Below are 19,447 nucleotides of genomic sequence, written 5' to 3' on the forward strand. Positions count from 1 at the left end.
CTCCCCATAGCCCTGTATCAATCCCAAACTAATCCCACTGCCCCACTCTCTCCCCATAGCCCTGTGTCAATCCCAAAGGTATCCCACTGCCCCACTCTCTCCCCATAGCCCTGTATCAATCCCTAAACTAATCCCACTGCCCCGCTCTCTCCCCACAGCCTTGTATCAATCCATAAACTAATCCCACTGCCCCACTCTCTCCCCATAGCCCTATAGCAATCCCCAAACTAATCCCACTGCCCCGCTCTCACCCCATATCCCTGTATCAATTCCAAACTAATCCCACTGCCCCGCTCTCACCCCATATCCCTGTATGAATTCCAAACTAATCCCACTGCCCCACTCTCTCCTCATAGACCTGTATCAATCCATAAACTAATCCCCCTGCCCTGCTCTCTCCCCATAGCCCTGTATCAATCCCAAACAAATCCCACTGCCCCACTCTCCCCATAGCCCTGTATCAATCCCAAAGTAATCCCACTGCACCCTCTCTCCCCATAGCCCTGTATCAATCCATAAACTAATCCCGCTGCCCCACTTTCTCCCCATAGCCCTGTATCAATCCCAAAGTAATCCCACTGCCCCACTCTCTCCCCATAGCCCTGTATCAATCCCAAACTATCCCACTGCACCACTCTCTCCCCATAGCCCTGTGTCAATCCCAAAGGTATCCCACTGCCCCACTCTCCCCCCATAGCCCTGTATCAATCCCCAAACTAATCCCACTGCCCCGCTCTCTCCCCATAGCCCGGTATCAATCCATAAACTAATCCCACTGCCCCGCTCTCTCCCCGTAGCCCTGAATCAATCCCAAACTAATCCCACTGCCCCAGTCAATCCCCATAGCCCTGTATCAATCCCCAAACTAATCCCACTCCCCACTCTCTCCCCATAGCCCTGTATCAATCCCCAAACTAATCCCACTGCCCCACTCACTCCCCATAGCCCTGTATCAATCCCCAACTAATCCCACTGCCCCGCTCTCTCCCCATAGCCCTGTATCAATCCCAAACTAATCCCACTACCCCGCTCTCCCCATAGTCCTGTATCAATCCCCAAACTAATCCCACTGCCCCACTTTCTCCCCATAGCCCTGTCTCAATCCCCAAACTAATCCCACTGGCCCGCTCTCTCCCCATAGCCCTGTGTCAATCCCAAACTAATCCCACTGGCCCGCTCTCTCCCCATTGCCCTGTATCAATCCCAAACTAACCCCACTGCCCCACTCACTCCCCATAGCCCTGTCTCAATCTCAAACTAATCCCACTGCCCCGCTCACTCCCCATAGCCCTGTATCAATCCCCAAACTAATCCCACTGTCCCACTCACTCCCCATAGCCCTGTATCAATCCCCAAACTAATCCCACTGCCCCGCTCTCTCCCCATAGCCCTGTCTCAATCCCAAACTAATCCCACTGCCCCACTCTCTCCCCATAGCCCTGTATCAATCCCTAAACTAATCCCACTGCCCCGCTCTCTCCCCACAGTCTTGTATCAATCCATAAACTAATCCCACTGCCCCACTCTCTCCCCATAGCACTGTAGCAATCCCCAAACTAATCCCACTGCCCCGCTCTCACCCCATATCCCTGTATCAATCCCAAACTAATCCCACTGCCCCGCTCTCACCCCATATCCCTGTATGAATTCCAAACTAATCCCACTGCCCCACTCTCTCCTCATAGACCTGTATCAATCCCAAACTAATCCCACTGCCCCACTCTCTCCCCATAGCCCTGTATCAACCCCAAACTAATCCCACTGCCCCACTCTCTCCCCATAGCCCTGTATCAATCCTCAAACTAATGCCACTGCCCCGCTCTCTCCCCATAGCCCTGTATCAATCCCAAACTAATCCCACTGCCCCACTCTCTCCTCATAGACCTGTATCAATCCATAAACTAATCCCACTGCCCCACTCTCTCCTCATAGCCCTGTATCAATCCCCAAACTAATCCCACTGCTCCGCTCTCACACCATATCCCTGTATCAATTCCAAACTAATCCCACTGCCGCACTCTCTCCTCATAGCCCTGTATCAATCCATAAACTAATCCCGCTGCCCCACTTTCTCCCCATAGCCCTCTATCAATCCCAAACTAATCCCACTGCCCCACTCTCTCCCCATAGCCCTGTGTCAATCCCAAAGGTATCCCACTGCCCCACTCCCTCCCCATAGCCCTGTATCAATCCCCAAACTAATCCCACTGCCCCGCTCTCTCCCCATAGCCCTGTATCAATCCCAAACTATCCCACTGCCCCACTCTCTCCCCATAGCCCTGTGTCAATCCCAAAGGTATCCCACTGCCCCACTCTCTCCCCATAGCCCTGTATCAATCCCCAAACTAATCCCACTGCCCCGCTCTCTCCTCATAGACCGGTATCAATCCATAACTAATCCCAGTGCCCCACTCTCTCCCCATAGCCCGAAATCAATCCATAAACTAATCCAACTGCCCCACTCTCTCCCCATAGCCCTGTATCAATCCCCAAACTAATCCCACTGCCCCGCTCTCTCCCCATAGCCCTGTATCAATCTCCAAACTAATCCCACTGCCCCGCTCTCTCCCCATAGTCCTGTATCAATCCCAAAGTAATCCCACTGCCCCACTCTCTCCCCATAGCCCTGTATCAATCCATAAACTAATCCCACTGCCCCACTCTCTCCCATAGCCCTGTGTCAATCCCAAAGTAATCCCACTGCCCCACTCTCTCCCCATAGCCCTGTATCAATCCCCAAACTAATCCCACTGCCCCGCTCTCACCCCATAGCCCTGTATCAATCTCCAAACTAATCCCACTGCCCCGCTCTCACCCCATAGCCCTGTATCAATCTCCAAACTAATCCCACTGCCCCGCTCTCACCCCATAGCCCTGTATCAATCTCCAAACTAATCCCACTGCCCCACTCTCTCCCCATAGCCCTGTATCAATCCATAAACTAATCCCATTGCCCCACTCTCTCCCCATAGCCCTGTATCAAACCATAAACTAATCCCACTGCCCCACTCTCTCCCCATAGCCCTGTATCAATCCCCAAACGAATCCCACTGCCCCGCTCTCACCCCATATCCCTGTATGAATTCCAAACTAATCCCACTGCCCCGCTCTCTCCCCATAGCCCTGTATCAATCCATAAACTAATCCCCCTGCCCGGCTCTCTCCCCATAGCCCTGTATCAATCCCAAACTAATCCCACTGCCCCATTCTCTCCCCATAGCCCTGTATCAATCCCAAAGTAATCCCACTGCCCCACTCTCTCCCCATAGCCCTGTATCAATCTCCAAACTAATCCCACTGCCCCACTCTCTCCCCATAGCCCTGTATCAATCCCCAAACTAATCCCACTGCCCCGCTCTCACCCCATAGCCCTGTATCAATCTCCAAACTAATCCCACTGCCCCGCTCTCTCCCCATAGCCCTGTATCAATCCCAAAGTAATCCCACTGCCCCACTCTCTCCCCATAGCCCTGTATCAATCCATAAACTAATCCCATTGCCCCACTCTCTCCCCATAGCCCTGTGTCAATCCCAAAGTAATCCCACTGCCCCACTCTCTCCCCATAGCCCTGTATCAATCCATAAACTAATCTCACTGCCCCACTCTCTTCCCATAGCCCTGTATCAATCCATAAACTAATCCCACTGACCCACTCTCTCCCCATAGCCTTGTATCAATGCCCAAACTAAGCCCACTGCCCCGCTCTCACCCCATATCCCTGTATCAATTCCAAACTAATCCCAGTGCCCCACTCTCTCCTCATAGCCCTGTATCAATCCATAAACTAATCCCACTGCCCCACTTTCTCCACATAGCCCTGTATCAATCCGAAACTAATCCCCTTGCCCCACTCTCTCCCCATAGCCCTGTATCAATCCCAAACTAATCCCACTGCCCCACTCTCTCCCCATAGCCCTGTGTCAATCCTAAAGGTATCCCACTGCCCCACTCTCTCCCCATAGCCCTGTATCAATCCCCAAACTAATCCCACTGCCCCGCTCTCTCCCCATAGCCCGGTTTCAATCCATAAACTAATCCCACTGCCCCACTCTCTCCCCATAGCCCTGTATCAATCCCCAAACGAATCCCACTGCCCCACTATCTCCCCATAGCCCTGTATCAATCCCCAAACTAATCCCACTGCCCCGCTCTCACCCCATATCCCTGTATGAATTCCAAACTAATCCCACTGCCCCACTCTCTCCTCATAGACCTGTATTAATCCATAAACTAATCCCCCTGCCCTGCTCTCTCCCCATAGCCCTGTATCAATCCCAAACTAATCCCACTGCCCCATTCTCTCCCCATAGCCCTGTATCAATCCCAAAGTAATCCCACTGCCCCACTCTCTCCCCATAGCCCTGTATCAATCCATAAAGTAATCTCATTGCCCCACTCTCTCCCCATAGCCCTGTATCAATCCATAAACTAATCACACTGCCCCACTCTCTCCCCATAGCCCTGTATCAATCCCCAAACTAATCCCACTGCCCCGCTCTCTCCCCATAGCCCGGTATCAAACCATAAACTAATCCCACTGCCCCACTCTCTCCCCATAGCCCTGTATCAATCCCCAAACTAATCCCACTGCCCCAGTCACTCCCCATAGCCCTGTATCAATCCCCAAACTAATCTCACTGCCCCACATCTCCCCATAGCCCTGTATCAATCCCCAAACTAATCCCACTGCCCCGCTCTCACCCCATAGCCCTGTATCAATCCCCAAACGAATCCCACTGCCTCGCTCTCTCCACATAGCCCGGTATCAAACCATAAACTAATCCCACTGCCCCACTCTCTCCCCATAGCCCTGTATCAATCCCCAAACTAATCCCACTGCCCCGCTCTCACCCCATATCCCTGTATGAATTCCAAACTAATCCCACTGCCCCGCTCTCTCCCCATAGCCCTGTATCAATCCATAAACTAATCCCCCTGCCCGGCTCTCTCCCCATAGCCCTGTATCAATCCCAAACTAATCCCACTGCCCCATTCTCTCCCCATAGCCCTGTATCAATCCCAAAGTAATCCCACTGCCCCACTCTCTCCCCATAACCATGTATCAATCCCAAACTAATCCCCTTTCCCCACTCTCTCCCCATAGCCCGGTATCAATCCCCAAACTAATCCCACTGCCCCGCTCTCCCCATAGCCCTGTATCAATCCCCAAACTAATCCCACTGCCCCACTCTCTCCCCATAGCCCTGTATCAATCCCCAAACTAATCCCACTGCCCCGCTCTCACCCCATATCCATGTATCAATTCCAAACTAATCCCACCGCCAAACTCTCTCCTCATAGCCCTGTATCAATCCATAAAGTAATCCCGCTGCCCCACATTCCCCCCATAGCCCTGTATCAATCCATAAACTAATCCAACTGCCCCACTCTCTCCCCATAGCCCTGTATCAATCCCCAAACTAATCCCACTGCCCGCTCTCTCCCCATAGCCCTGTATCAATCTCCAAACAAATCCCACTGCCCCGCTCTCTCCCCATAGCCCTGTATCAATCCCAAAGTAATCCCACTGCCCCACTCTCTCCCATAGCCCTGTATCAATCCATAAACTAATCTCACTTCCCCACTCTCTCCCCATAGCCCTGTGTCAATCCCCAAACTAATCCAACTGCCCCACTCTCTCCCCATAGCCCTGTATCAATCCCCAAACTAATCCCACTGCCCGCTCTCTCCCCATAGCCCTGTATCAATCCCCAAACTAATCCCACTGCCCCGCTCTCACCCCATATCCATGTATCAATTCCAAACTAATCCCACCGCCAAACTCTCTCCTCATAGCCCTGTATCAATCCATAAAGTAATCCCGCTGCCCCACATTCCCCCCATAGCCCTGTATCAATCCATAAACTAATCCAACTGCCCCACTCTCTCCCCATAGCCCTGTATCAATCCCCAAACTAATCCCACTGCCCGCTCTCTCCCCATAGCCCTGTATCAATCTCCAAACAAATCCCACTGCCCCGCTCTCTCCCCATAGCCCTGTATCAATCCCAAAGTAATCCCACTGCCCCACTCTCTCCCATAGCCCTGTATCAATCCATAAACTAATCTCACTTCCCCACTCTCTCCCCATAGCCCTGTGTCAATCCCCAAACTAATCCAACTGCCCCACTCTCTCCCCATAGCCCTGTATCAATCCCCAAACTAATCCCACTGCCCGCTCTCTCCCCATAGCCCTGTATCAATCCTCAAACTAATCCCACTGCCCCACTCTCTCCCCATAGCCTTGTATCAATCCATAAACAAATCCAACTGCCCCACGCTCTCCCCATAGCTCTGTATCAATCCCCAAACTAAGCCCACTGCCCCGCTCTCACCCCATATCCCTGTATCAATTCCAAACTAATCCCACTGCCCCACTCTCTCCTCATAGACCTGTATCAATCCATAAACTAAACCCACTGCCCCACTCTCTCCCCATAGCCTTGTATCAATCCATAAACTAATCTCACTGCCCCACTCTCTTCCCATAGCCCTGTATCAATCCATAAACTAAACCCACTGCCCCACTCTCTCCCCATAGCCTTGTATCAATCCCCAAACTAAGCCCACTGCCCCGCTCTCACCCCATATCCCTGTATCAATTCCAAACTAATTCCACTGCCCCACTCTTTCCTCATAGCCCTGTATCAATCCCCAAACTAATCCCAATGCCCCGCTATCTCTGCCCATAGCCCTGTATCAATCCCCAAACTAATCCCACTGCCCCACTCTCTCCCCATAGCCCTGTATCAATCCCCAAACTAATCCCACTGCCCCGCTCTCTCCCCATAGCCCTGTATCAATCCCCAAACTAATCCCACTGCCCCACTCTCTCCCCATAGCCCTGTATCAATCCATAAACTAATCCCGCTGCCCCACTTTCTTCCCATAGCCCTGTATCAATCCCAAACTAATCCCCTTGCCCCACACTCTCCCCATAGCCCTGTATCAATCCCAAACTATTCCCACTGCCCCGCTCTCTCCCCATAGCCCGGTATCAATCCATAAACTAATCCCACTGCCCCACTCTCTCCCCATAGCCCTGTATCAATCCCCAAACGAATCCCACTGCCCCACTATCTCCCCATAGCCCTGTATCAATCCCCAAACTAATCCCACTGCCCCACTCTCACCCCATATCCCTGTATGAATTCCAAACTAATCCCACTGCCCCTCTCTCTCCTCATAGCCCTGTATCAATCCATAAACTAATCCCCTTGCCCTGCTCTCTCCCCATAGCCCTGTATCAATCCCAAACTAATCCCACTGCCCCATTCTCTCCCCATAGCCCTGTATCAATCCCAAACTAATGCCACTGCCCCGCTCTCACCCCATAGCCCTGTATCAATCCCCAAACTAATCCATCTGCTCCACTCTCTCCCCATATCCCTGTATCCTGTTGGGCTGAGGGATGATTCTGTTTCTCCAGGACCACGAGCAGTGCTGGAAAGATACTGATCTGATCACTGGGAAACCTGGGTTAACAGTACAAATACAAATAGTCGTTTGGTCATTCAGAACTGAGTTTTGCATAAAAAGAGACATTTTTAGTCGAAGCTTTTTATCTTGAACACTTTTGGACAGTTCGCAAGAAGACCAATGTCAGGCGAAACAAAATATTTAGAGTGCTGAGCGATTGGCAAGTGGACTCTGATTCGTCGAGGCATTGCCCCTGTAGAGAATGGACCAGTTTATAGAGACTGACAGTTAACTGCCAAGCATTGTTTGAAATTTAAACCAGGCAACTTGATAGCCATTGGTTAACGTACTTCCCGGAGGAATGAACCAGCGAATGGCTGTCGTTATTTGGATTAACTGAAACAGGTAGAAAGGTATGCAGAACAGGCCTTGTGCAGCCAGTAACCACAAATGTGCCACACTACAAGCCTGTCTGACAATCTTCAATTGGTTGTCTGTAATTCTTAGAACATGGAGGATTATTTAGCAGCTGGTATCCAATCACAGAATCGCATCCAATGCTGGCTGCTGTGTTGAGTTTTGTGAGTATGTGCTGGTTGGGTACAGTCTGTACTTTGCCTGTTGTAAACAGCACTGGAACATGCTGTTTGATACATTCCGCCAGTCTTTGGGACGTATGGCCCACATATCTGGCATCATGCAGGCTTTGAAATTCATATCCCACATTATTCATCTGTGTGATAGGGAGATCGTCTTATTGGCTTGACGGCAGCTTCCTGTTAGTGGCTAGTTATCTCTCGTGTTGCTTCTGCATAGTAACAGCAAGTTTTCAGGGTAACCTGAGGAAGGCTGAGCACGTTTCAGAACTGAAAGTAGAAATTCAGTTTTCTCTATAATATTCTAAGTGTTGCTGTGTTAATATTTGCAGAGTCTGCGGATGTAAGGAAAGCACAAACTTAATTGGAACATCTTTAATGGAAACTACATCTTATCACCAGGTCGTACAAGAGGGAGCAAGATCATGTGGCGTTGCATCACTTCCTGTGATGACACCTCTAGTTTTGGATTCTATAACATTGCAATAGTTAATAATTATACAATAGTGACCCCCAAGCCTCCAATTCACACCCATTAGTACAAAATCTGATTAAATGGACAGGAAGCAGAGCCTCTCAGTCTCTGTGGAATGTTTCATTGACCCACACATCTCCTGCCGGCTGATTGGTCGGCAGCCGCTGGGGTTTGGTTCCTGATTCAGATTTTTAAACATTTCCATCAGGCTGTCTCGGGGACGGAAGGATCCCATTTCCTCAATTAACAAACCAAGGTTGCCGTTTACTTTTAAACAACCATCCAAACTTGTTCTGCCGCCTGTCTCTCTGCCCCTGACCTGTAAACCCAGCAACGACACGTCAACGAAGATTGCAGCACCACAGACTAACATCACCAACACATTGTCTCATTTATGAAACTGCAGAACAGTTTCAGTCTTTACACCAGCTTCAAAACAGTGACACATGCTCCATATCCATAGCGACAGAGAAATATAGCTCTATAAAAAGCTGCCAGGTACACAGGAGCTGCTGCAGGAGTGAGGGAACATGATGAGCAAGCTTGTGGGAGCTGGTGGAATAATTAAGAGGGGGTGTGATTCAGCTTCTGTATGGGAGAGGAGTGGGTGCAGGAGGGCACACAGACTGCACAAACACCAGATTATTACAAACAACAGGGTGCGAGCAGTAGACAGGGTGAGCAGGAGAGTACAATGACTGACAGACAGTGGGAGTTCCTGCTACAGGGGAAATTAAGTGATGCAAAGGAGACAGACACCAATATCAGGAAATGACTGCAGGAGCGTGATGCACTATCAATCACGACGAGACGAGGGTAGAGAGTAATCGAGGATTTATTACACAGAGATGTGTGGCCTCCTACAGCAGCTATATAACATTTATACTCCGCCTCCTGGGCGGAGCCAGCAGGCAGGGATCTACCCCCGTACCTGTAGTACAGGGGCCTTACCGTAATACCCATATACACAATATAATACAACAGTGGTGACTACCACATTCACCCCCTGTTAAAAATGAGTCCAGCGGGGGGGGGGGGGGGGGGGGGGGGGGGTGGAAAGCTATATACATACAGATTGGTTTTAAAATTACAGAGAAGGTTACAAATTTAGACGATCGGGCACCTTGATCTGTCGGTGAGAGGCCGCAGTGCTGGTGGCGACTCAGGCGTCGGCTTGGTCTTCGGTGACTCCGGGAGCGTGTCGAAATCCTCTTCTTCCCCGGGTGGGAGCAAGGGGAGGACGGATTGTCCTGGAGCTGCAATGGGCTGCGCCGGGGGAGGGGAGAGTGGCGCCGGGGCGGGGGGAGGGGCTGTGGGGACCCAGCTGGTGCCAGATCCCTGAGGGAGACTGTGTCTTGGCGGCCGTCGGGGTACGCCACGTAGGCGTACTGCGGGTTTGCGTGGAGTAGCTGTACCCTCTCAACCAACGGGTCCGCCTTGTGGAGCCACACGTGTTTGCGGAGGAGGACAGGTCCTGGAGGTGCCAGCCACGTTGGGAGCGAAACCCTGGAGGTGGACTTCCTGGGGAAGGTGAAGAGACGTTCATGGGGGACTTTGTTGGTCACGGTGCACAGGAGCGACCGAATGGAGTGGAGGGCGTCGGGGAGGACCTCCTGCCAGTGGGAGGCCGGGAGATTTCTGGACCGTAGGGCCAGCTGGGCGGCCCTCCAGACCGTCCCATTCTCCTGCTCCACCTGCCCGTTTCCCCTGGGGTTGTAGCTGGTCGCCCTGCTGGAGGCAATGCCCCTGTTGAGCAGGTACTGGCGCAGCTCCTCGCTCATAAATGAGGATCTCCGGTCGCTGTGGACGTAGGCGGGGAAACCGAACAGAGCGAAGATGGTGTTGAGGGCTTTGATGACGGTGGCAGGCGTCATATCCTGGGCATGGGACGGCGAAGGGGAAACAAGAATACTCATCGACCACATTAAGAAAGTATGTGTTGCGGTCGGTGAAGGGGAGTCCCTTTGAAGTCCACGCTGAGGCGTTCAAAGGGGCGGGAAGCCTTCATCAGGCACGCATGGTCTGGCCGGTAGAAGTGCCGTTTACACTCCGCGCATATCTGGCAGTCTCTGGTGATAGCCCTGACTTCCTCGATGGAGTAGGACAGATTGCGGGCCTTAATGAAGTGGTAAAAACGGGTGACTCCCGGGTGACAGAGATCGTCGTGCAGGGTCCGGAGTCGGCCCACTTGTGCGCTGGCACATGTACCTCAGGACAGGGCATCGGGAGGCTCATTGAGCTTACCGGGGCGATACAAAATCTCGTAATTGTAGGTGGAGAGCTCGATACTCCACTTCAAGATTTTATCATTTTTGATCTTGCCCCGCTGTGTGTTATTGAACGTGAAGGCAACCGACCGTTGGTCAGTGAGGAGAGTGAATCTCCTGCCGGCCAGGTAATGCCTCCAATGCCGCACAGCTTCAACGATCGCTTGGGCCTCTTTTTCGATGGAGGAGTGCCGAATTTCAGAGACATGGAGGGTGCGGGAAAAGAATGCCACGGGTCTGCCTGCCTGGTTGAGGGTGGCGGCCAAAGCGACGTCTGATGCATCGCTCTCGACTTGGAAGGGGAGGGTCTCATCGACCGCGTGCATCGCGGCCTTGGCGATGTCGGCCTTGATACGGTTGAAGGCCTGGTGAGCCTCGGCCGTCAGTGGGAAAACGGTGGATGAATGAGTGGGCGGGCCTTGTCCGCATAGTTTGGGACTCACTGGGCATAATACGAGAAGAACCCCAGGCAGCGTTTGAGGGCTTGGGGCAGTGGGGGAGGGGGCGTTCCATGAGGGGGCGCATGCGATTAGGGTCGAGCCCTAGAACTCCGTTCTGGACCACATAGCCGGGGATGGCTAATCGGTTTGTGCTGAACACGCACTTCTCCTTGTTGTAGGTTAGGTTGAGGAGTTTGGCGGTGTGGAGAAATTTGGAAAGGTTAGCGTCGTGGTCCTGCTGGTCGTGGCCGCAGATGGTGACATTGCCCAGGTACGGGAAAGTGGCCCGCAGTCCGTACCGGTCAACCATTCGGTCCATCTCCCGTTGGAAGACCGAGACCCCATTAGTGACGTCGAAGGGAACCCTAAGAAAGTGGTAAAGGCGGCCGTCTGCTTCAAACGCGGTGTACGGGCGGGTCCGCCTTGCGGGTGGGGAGCTGGTGGTAGGCAGATTTCAGGTCCACTGTCGAGAAGACCCGGTACTGTGCAATCTGATTGACCATATCAGATATGCGTGGGAGGGGTACGCGTCGAGCTGCGTGTAGCGATTGATGGTCTGACTGTAGTCAACGACCATCCTGTTTTTCTCCCCAGTTTTCACCACTACCACTTGGGCTCTCCAGGGGCTGTTGCTGGCCTCGATGATACCTTCCCGCAGTAGCTGCTGGACCTCCGACCTGATGAAGGTCCTGTCCTGGGCGCTGTACCGTCTGCTCCTGGTGGCGACGGGTTTGCAATCCGGGGTGAGGTTAGCAAACAGGGAAGGTGGATCGACCTTAAGGGTCGCGAGGCCACACACGGTGAGGGGTGGTAGGGGCCCGCCACATTTCAGGGTTAGGCTCTGGAGGTTGCACTGGAAGTCCAGGCCGAGTAGCAAGGCAGCGCAGAGGTCGGGGAGGACGTAGAGCCGGAAGCCGCTGAGCTCTACGCCCTGGACAGTGAGGGTGGCGATGCAGTGCCCCCGGATCTCCACGGAGTGGGATCCGGAGGCCAGGGCAATTCTTTGGTTAGCGGGATGTACCGCGAGGGAGCAGCGCCTTACCGCATCGGGGTGGATGAAGCTCTCAGTGCTCCCGGAGTCCAGAAGGCAGGATATCTCATGCCCGTCAACCTTCACCTTTGTCGAAGTGGTCACGAGGTTGTGCGGTCGAGACTGGTCGATCGTGACCGAGGCGAGATGCGGCTGGCCGTCGGCAGTTGCAGGCGATGAGCGGCTCGATGAGGTGCCCGATGGGCAGGGGTCCTGAGACGGAGAAGATGGCGGCGCCCTCGCGGCCTGGGGCAGACAAGTTGGCGGTGCCCATTGGTTCTGAGGCAAGCAAGATGGCGGCGCCCATGGGCTGCACGTGCTGTGAGTGGAGGAAGATGGCGGCGCCCACTGGCCGCATGGGGGGGTGCCGGGACAATAGCGGCGATTGAGTGGGCCTGGCACACTGATGCGAAATGTCCTTGCTTGCCACAGGCCTTGCAGAGCGCGCTCCGCGCCGGGCAGCGCTGCCGGGGGTGTTTTGTCTGTCCGCAGCAGTAGCACTTGGGTCCCTCGGGGTGGTTGGCTGCCGTGCGGAGCAGGCGTGGGGTTGGCTGGGGGCGGTCGCTGATGGGGTCCACGATGGGGTGGCCGCTGGCGGGGTCCACGATGCACAGGGGGGGGTGGGCCGTGCGGTCGGGGGCATACGCCTGTACGTTGTGTGAGGCGACCGTGAGCGAGAGCGCTAGTTACTTGGTCGCCGCGAGGTCAAGCGTGGCCCCGTCTAAGAGGCGCTGGCGGATGTAGTCAGACCCTATGCCCGTAACGAACGCGTCTCTCATTAGCAGGTTTGAATGTTCAGCGGCCGAAACGTCCTGGCAGTCACAGTCTCTCACCAGGGCGAGCAGGGCACGGCAGAAATCTTCCACAGACTCACCGGGAAGTTGGTGCCGCGTGGACAGGAGGTGCCTGGCATAGATCTTGTTGGTCTGCTGAGCGTAATTCTCCTTCAGTAGCGCCATGGTCTCTGCGTAGGTCGGCGCGTCCTGGATGAGGGGAAAAACATTGGAGCTTCTGTGCTTCTGAGATTGGGTCTGGCGCAGACCCGATGTAAGCTTCAAAGCAAGCTAGCCAATGTGTGAAGGCCTTTTTGCCGATGTCTGTTTGAGGATGCAGCTGCCGGCGATCCGGCTTGATGCAGAGATCCATCTTCTGTAAAATCTGTGTAATAAATTGATGCACTATCAATTACGGTGAGACGAGAGTAGAGTGTAATCGAGGCTTTATTACACAGAGATGTGTGGCCTCCTACAGCAGCTGACGAAATGGCTGCTGTTCGGAGAGCACACACGTTTATACTCCGCCTACTGGGCGGAGCCAGCAGGCAGGGATCTACCCCCATACCTGTAGTACAGGAGCCTTCCCGTAATACCCATATATACAATATAATACAACAGTGGTGACTACCACAGAGCGTAAATATCAATAAAGAACCCTCGATAGTCCCTCCAGACATTTCTTTCAGTGCTATGCCTGCTCGCTTTCTCGAATTGTCAGAATTAGGTTCAGGGCATTCACTCTGAAGTTATCCAGGAAATTTCCAGAGATTATTTACTCCTGGTTTCAACCAGGATTGAGGAGCATCAGTTACACAGCTTTAAATAAACTATCATCAAACTCTGTATCCAACCCCGTGCTGTACCTGTCCTGGGAGTGTTTGATGGGGACAGTGCAGAGGGAGCTTTACTCTGTATCTAACCCCGTGTTGTACCTGTCCTGGGAGTGTTTGATGGGGACAGTGTATAGGGAGCTTTACTCTGTATCTAACCCCGTGCTGTACCTGTCCTGGGAGTGTTTGATGGGGACAGTGTCGAGGGAGCTTTACTCTGTATCCAACCCCGTGCTGTACCTGTCCTGGGAGTGTTTGATGGGGACAGTGCAGAGGGAGCTTTACTCTGTATCTAACCCCGTGCTGTACCTCTCCTGGGAGTGTTTGATGGGGACAGTGTCGAGGGAGCTTTACTCTGTATCCAACCCCGTGCTGTACCTGTCCTGGGAGTGTTTGATGGGGACAGTGCAGAGGGAGCTTTACTCTGTATCTAACCCCGTGCTGTACCTGTCCTGGGAGTGTTTGACGGGGACAGTGTAGAGGGAGCTTTACTCTGTATCTAACCCTATGCTGTACCTGTCCTGGAAGTATTTGACGGGGACAGTGTAGAGGGAGCTTTACTCTGTATCTAACCCCGTGCTGTAGCTGTCCTGGGAGAGTTTGATGGGGACAGTGTAGAGGGAGCTTTACTCTGTATCTAACCCCGTGCTGTACCTGTCCTGGGAGTGTTTGATGGGGACAGTGTAGAGGGAGCTTTACTCTGTATCTAACCCCGTGCTGTACCTGTACTGGGAGTGTTTGATGGGGACAGTGTAGAGGGAGCTTTACTCTGTATCTAACCCCGTGCTGTACCTGTACTGGGAGTGTTTGATGGGGACAGTGTAGAGGGAGCTTTACTCTGTATCTAACCCCGTGCTGTACCTGTCCTGGGAGTGTTTGATGGGGATAGTGTAGAGGGAACTTTACTCTGTATCTAACCCCGTGCTGTACCTGTCCTGGGAGTATTTGATGGGGACAGTGTAGAAGAAGCTTTACTCTGTATCTAACCCTGTGCTGTACCTGTCCTGGGAGTGTTTGATGGGGACAGTGTAGATGGAGCTTTACTCTGTATCTAACCCCGTGCTGTACCTGTCCTGGGAGTGTTTGATGGGGATAGTGTAGAGGGAACTTTACTCTGTATCTAACCCCGTGCTGTACCTGTCCTGGGAGTATTTGATGGGGACAGTGTAGAAGAAGCTTTACTCTGTATCTAACCCTGTGCTGTACCTGTCCTGGGAGTGTTTGATGGGGACAGTGTAGATGGAGCTTTACTCTGTATCTAACCCCGTGCTGTACCTGTCCTGGGAGTGTTTGATGGGGATAGTGTAGAGGGAACTTTACTCTGTATCTAACCCCGTGCTGTACCTGTCCTGGGAGTATTTGATGGGGACAGTGTAGAAGAAGCTTTACTCTGTATCTAACCCTGTGCTGTACCTGTCCTGGGAGTGTTTGATGGGGACAGTGTAGATGGAGCTTTACTCTGTATCTAACCCCGTGCTGTACCTGTCCTGGGAGTGTTTGATGGGGATAGTGTAGAGGGAACTTTACTCTGTATCTAACCCCGTGCTGTACCTGTCCTGGGAGTGTTTGATGGGGACAGTGTAGAGGGAGCTTCACTCTGTATCTAACCCCGTGCTGTACCTGTCCTGGGAGTGTTTGATGGGGACAGTGTAGAGGGAGCTTTACTCTGTATCTAACCCCGTGCTGTACCTGTCCTGGGAGTGTTTGATGGGGACAGTGTAGAGGGAGCTTTACTCTGTATCTAACCACGTGCTGTACCTGTCCTGGGAGTGTTTGATGGGGACAGTGTAGAGGGAGCTTTACTCTGTGTCTAACCCAGTGCTGTACCTGTCCTGGGAGTGTTTGATGGGGACAGTGTAGACGGAGGTTTACTCTGTATCTAACCCTGTGCTGTACCTGTCCTGGGAGTGTTTGATGGGGACAGTGTAGAGGGTGCTTTACTCTGTATCTAACCCTGTGCTGTACCTGTCCTGGGAGTGTTTGATGGGGACAGTGTAGAGGGTGCTTTACTCTGTATCTAACCCCGTGCTGTACCTGTCCTGGGAGTGTTTGATGGGGACAGTGTAGAGGGGCAACTGGACACACTTCTTGCACGTGAAGGAACCAGGGACAGTGGACATGTCCCTGAGCTCCCACATTGCACACGAGGAGCATGACATGGGTCTGGGATCACCTGCCATGTCTTGAACCTTAGGTAAACTTATACAACTACAATTCAAAAAAAACGAAAGAAAAAATAAATAAATTAGACAATGAACAGCAAAACTACTGACCAGTCACTTACCAGAGATAAACAGCACCTCCTCCCCCCCCAAGCTTCGAATTCCCACCTAGATTCAAATTCCCAAACTCACTCTTGATTGTGTCTCACTCTGGCTGTGTCTTCTCTGGCTCACTGGGAGAACGCACTGAGATGATGCCTGTATGTTGTATTCTACATGATCTTTTGGCACTGACAATGAAGGTGGAGCATATTGGGGTGCTGGGTGTGTGTTCAGCTCTTTGATCATACTGATGTCTGTTTTGCAGTGGGCAAATTATAGAAAGTAACAAGAACTCTGTTTACAGATGCAGAAAGTGACCAAATACTTAGACCCGAGGAATATGGGACGCATTAGTTTCCAGGAATTCTGTCACGGAATCTTTGCCATCAAAGGTAAGGAGTGAATGAAGGGTTTCTAGTGGGACAGAGATATTAGACAAAAGCAGAATGGGTTTGAGGAGCAGAACTGTAAGAGACTCGGGGTCTGCAGCAAAAAGCAATGGAAGTAACTAGTCCCCCAGTGAGTCAGTGTGTGTGGAACTGTCCCCCAGTGAGTCAGTGTGTGTGGAACTGTATCCCAGTGAGAGTCAGAGTGTGTGACCCGTACCCCAGTGAGACTCAGTGTGTGTGGGACCCGTACCCCAGTGAGAGTCAGTGTGTGTGGAACTGTACCCCAGTGAGAGTCAGTGTGTGTGGGACCCGTACCCCAGTGAGACTCAGTGTGTGTGGGACCCGTACCCCAGTGAGAGTCAGTGTGTGTGGGACCCGTACCCCAGTGAAAGTCAGTGTGTGTGGAACTGTACCCCAGTGAGAGTCAGTGTGTGTGGCACCCGTACCCCAGTGAGAGTCAGTGTGTGTGGAACTGTATCCCAGTGAGAGTCAGTGTGTGTGGAACTGTATCCCAGTGAGAGTCAGTGTGTGTGGAACTGTATCCCAGTGAGAGTCAGTGTGTGGGGAACTGTACTCCAGTGAGAGTCAGTGTGTGTGGAACTGTATCCCAGTGAGAGTCAGTGTGTGGGGAACTGTACTCCAGTGAGAGTCAGTGTGTGTGGAACCCGTACCCCAGTGAGAGTCAGTGTGTGTGGAACTGTACCCCAGTGAGAGTCAGTGTGTGTGGAACTGTATCCCAGTGAGAGTCAGTGTGTGTGGAACTGTATCCCAGTGAGAGTCAGTGTGTGTGGAACTGTACCCCAGTGAGAGTCAGTGTGTGTGGAACTGTACCCCAGTGAGAGTCAGTGTGTGTGGAACTGTATCCCAGTGAGAGTCAGTGTGTGTGGAACTGTATCCCAGTGAGAGTCAGTGTGTGTGGAACTGTATCCCAGTGAGAGTCAGTGTGTGTGGAACTGTATCCCAGTGAGAGTCAGTGTGTGTGGAACTGTATCCCAGTGAGAGTCAGTGTGTGTGGGACCCGTACCCCAGTGAGAGTCAGTGTGTGTGGAACTGTACCCCAGTGAGAGTCAGTGTGTGTGGAACTGTATCCCAGTGAGAGTCAGTGTGTGTGGAACTGTACCCCAGTGAGAGTCAGTGTGTGTGGGACCCGTACCCCAGTGAGACTCAGTGTGTGTGGGACCCGTACCCCAGTGAGAGTCAGTGTGTGTGGGACCCGTACCCCAGTGAAAGTCAGTGTGTGTGGAACTGTACCCCAGTGAGAGTCAGTGTGTGTGGGACCCGTACCCCAGTGAGAGTCAGTGTGTGTGGAACTGTATCCCAGTGAGAGTCAGTGTGTGTGGAACTGTATCCCAGTGAGAGTCAGTGTGTGTGGAACTGTATCCCAGTGAGAGTCAGTGTGTGGGGAACTGTACTCCAGTGAGAGTCAGTGTGTGTGGAACTGTATCCCAGTGAGAGTCAGTGTGTGGGGAACTGTACTCCAGTGAGAGTCAGTGTGTGTGGAACCCGTACCCCAGTGAGAGTCAGTGTGTGTGGAACTGTACCCCAGTGAGAGTCAGTGTGTGTGGAACTGTATCCCAGTGAGAGTCAGTGTGTGTGGAACTGTATCCCAGTGAGAGTCAGTGTGTGTGGAACTGTACCCCAGTGAGAGTCAGTGTGTGTGGAACTGTACCCCAGTGAGAGTCAGTGTGTGTGGAACTGTATCCCAGTGAGAGTCAGTGTGTGTGGAACTGTATCCCAGTGAGAGTCAGTGTGTGTGGAACTGTATCCCAGTGAGAGTCAGTGTGTGTGGAACTGTATCCCAGTGAGAGTCAGTGTGTGTGGAACTGTATCCCAGTGAGAGTCAGTGTGTGTGGGACCCGTACCCCAGTGAGAGTCAGTGTGTGTGGAACTGTACCCCAGTGAGAGTCAGTGTGTGTGGAACTGTACCCCAGTGAGAGTCAGTGTGTGTGGGACCCGTACCCCTGTGAGAGTCAGTGTGTGTGGAACTGTACCCCAGTGAGAGTCAGTGTGTGTGGAACTGTACCCCAGTGAGAGTCAGTGTGTGTGGAAGTGTATCGCAGTGAGAGTCAGTGTGTGTGGAACTGTACCCCAGTGAGAGTCAGTGTGTGTGGAACCCGTACCCCAGTGAGAGTCAGTGTGTGTGGAACCTGTACCCCAGTGAGAGTCAGTGTGTGTGGGACACGTACCCCAGTGAGAGTCAGTGTCTGTGGGACTGTATCCCAGTGAGAGTCAGTGTGTGTGGGACCCGTACCGCAGTGAGACTCAGCGTATGTGGGACCCGTACCCCAGTGAGACTCAGTGTGTGTGGGACCCGTACCCCAGTGAGACTCAGTGTGTGAGGGACCCGTACCCCAGTGAGAGTCAGTGTATGTGGGACTGTATCCCAGTGAGAGTCAGTGTGTGTGGAACTGTACCCCAGTGAGAGTCAGTGTGTGTGGGACCCGTACCCCAGTGAGAGTCAGTGTGTGTGGAACCCGTACCCCAGTGAGAGTCAGTGTGTGTGGGACCCGTACCCCAGTGAGAGTCAGTGTGTGTGGAACTGTACCCCAGTGAGAGTCAGTGTGTGTGGAACTGTACCCCAGTGAGAGTCAGTGTGTGTGGCACTGTATCCCAGTGAGAGTCAGTGTGTGTGGGACCCCTAGCCCAGTGAGAGTCAGTGTGTGTGGAACTGTACCCCAGTGAGAGTCAGTGTGTGTGTGACCCGTACCCCAGTGAGAGTCAGTGTGTGTGGGACCCCTACCCCAGTGAGAGTCAGTGTGTGTGTGACCCCTACCCCAGTGAGAGTCAGTGTGTGGGGAACTGTATCCCAGTGAGAGTCAGTGTGTGTGGAGCCCGCACCCCAGTGAGAGTCAGTGTGTGTGGAACTGTATCCCAGTGAGAGTCAGTGTGTGTGGAACTGTATCCCAGTGAGAGTCAGTGTGTGTGGAACTGTATCCCAGTGAGAGCCAGTGTGTGTGGAA

The 19,447-nt window shown here is 52.8% G+C and overlaps 1 protein-coding gene across 3 annotated transcripts in view; it reads left to right on the forward strand.

Annotated features, from left to right (window-relative positions):
- The window catches only part of rab11fip4a (RAB11 family interacting protein 4 (class II) a), a 375,285-nt gene that overhangs the window by 17,626 nt on the left and 338,212 nt on the right, over nt 1-19,447 (forward strand). For all 3 annotated transcript variants that reach the window (XM_072483892.1, XM_072483889.1, XM_072483890.1), the window contains exon 2: nt 16,403-16,490. In XM_072483892.1, the coding sequence (XP_072339993.1) occupies nt 16,403-16,490 (88 nt within the window). The remainder of the gene's footprint in view (nt 1-16,402; nt 16,491-19,447) is intronic.

Source organism: Scyliorhinus torazame, chromosome 18 (genome assembly GCF_047496885.1).
Source record: "Scyliorhinus torazame isolate Kashiwa2021f chromosome 18, sScyTor2.1, whole genome shotgun sequence".
Lineage (NCBI taxonomy): Eukaryota > Metazoa > Chordata > Chondrichthyes > Carcharhiniformes > Scyliorhinidae > Scyliorhinus > Scyliorhinus torazame.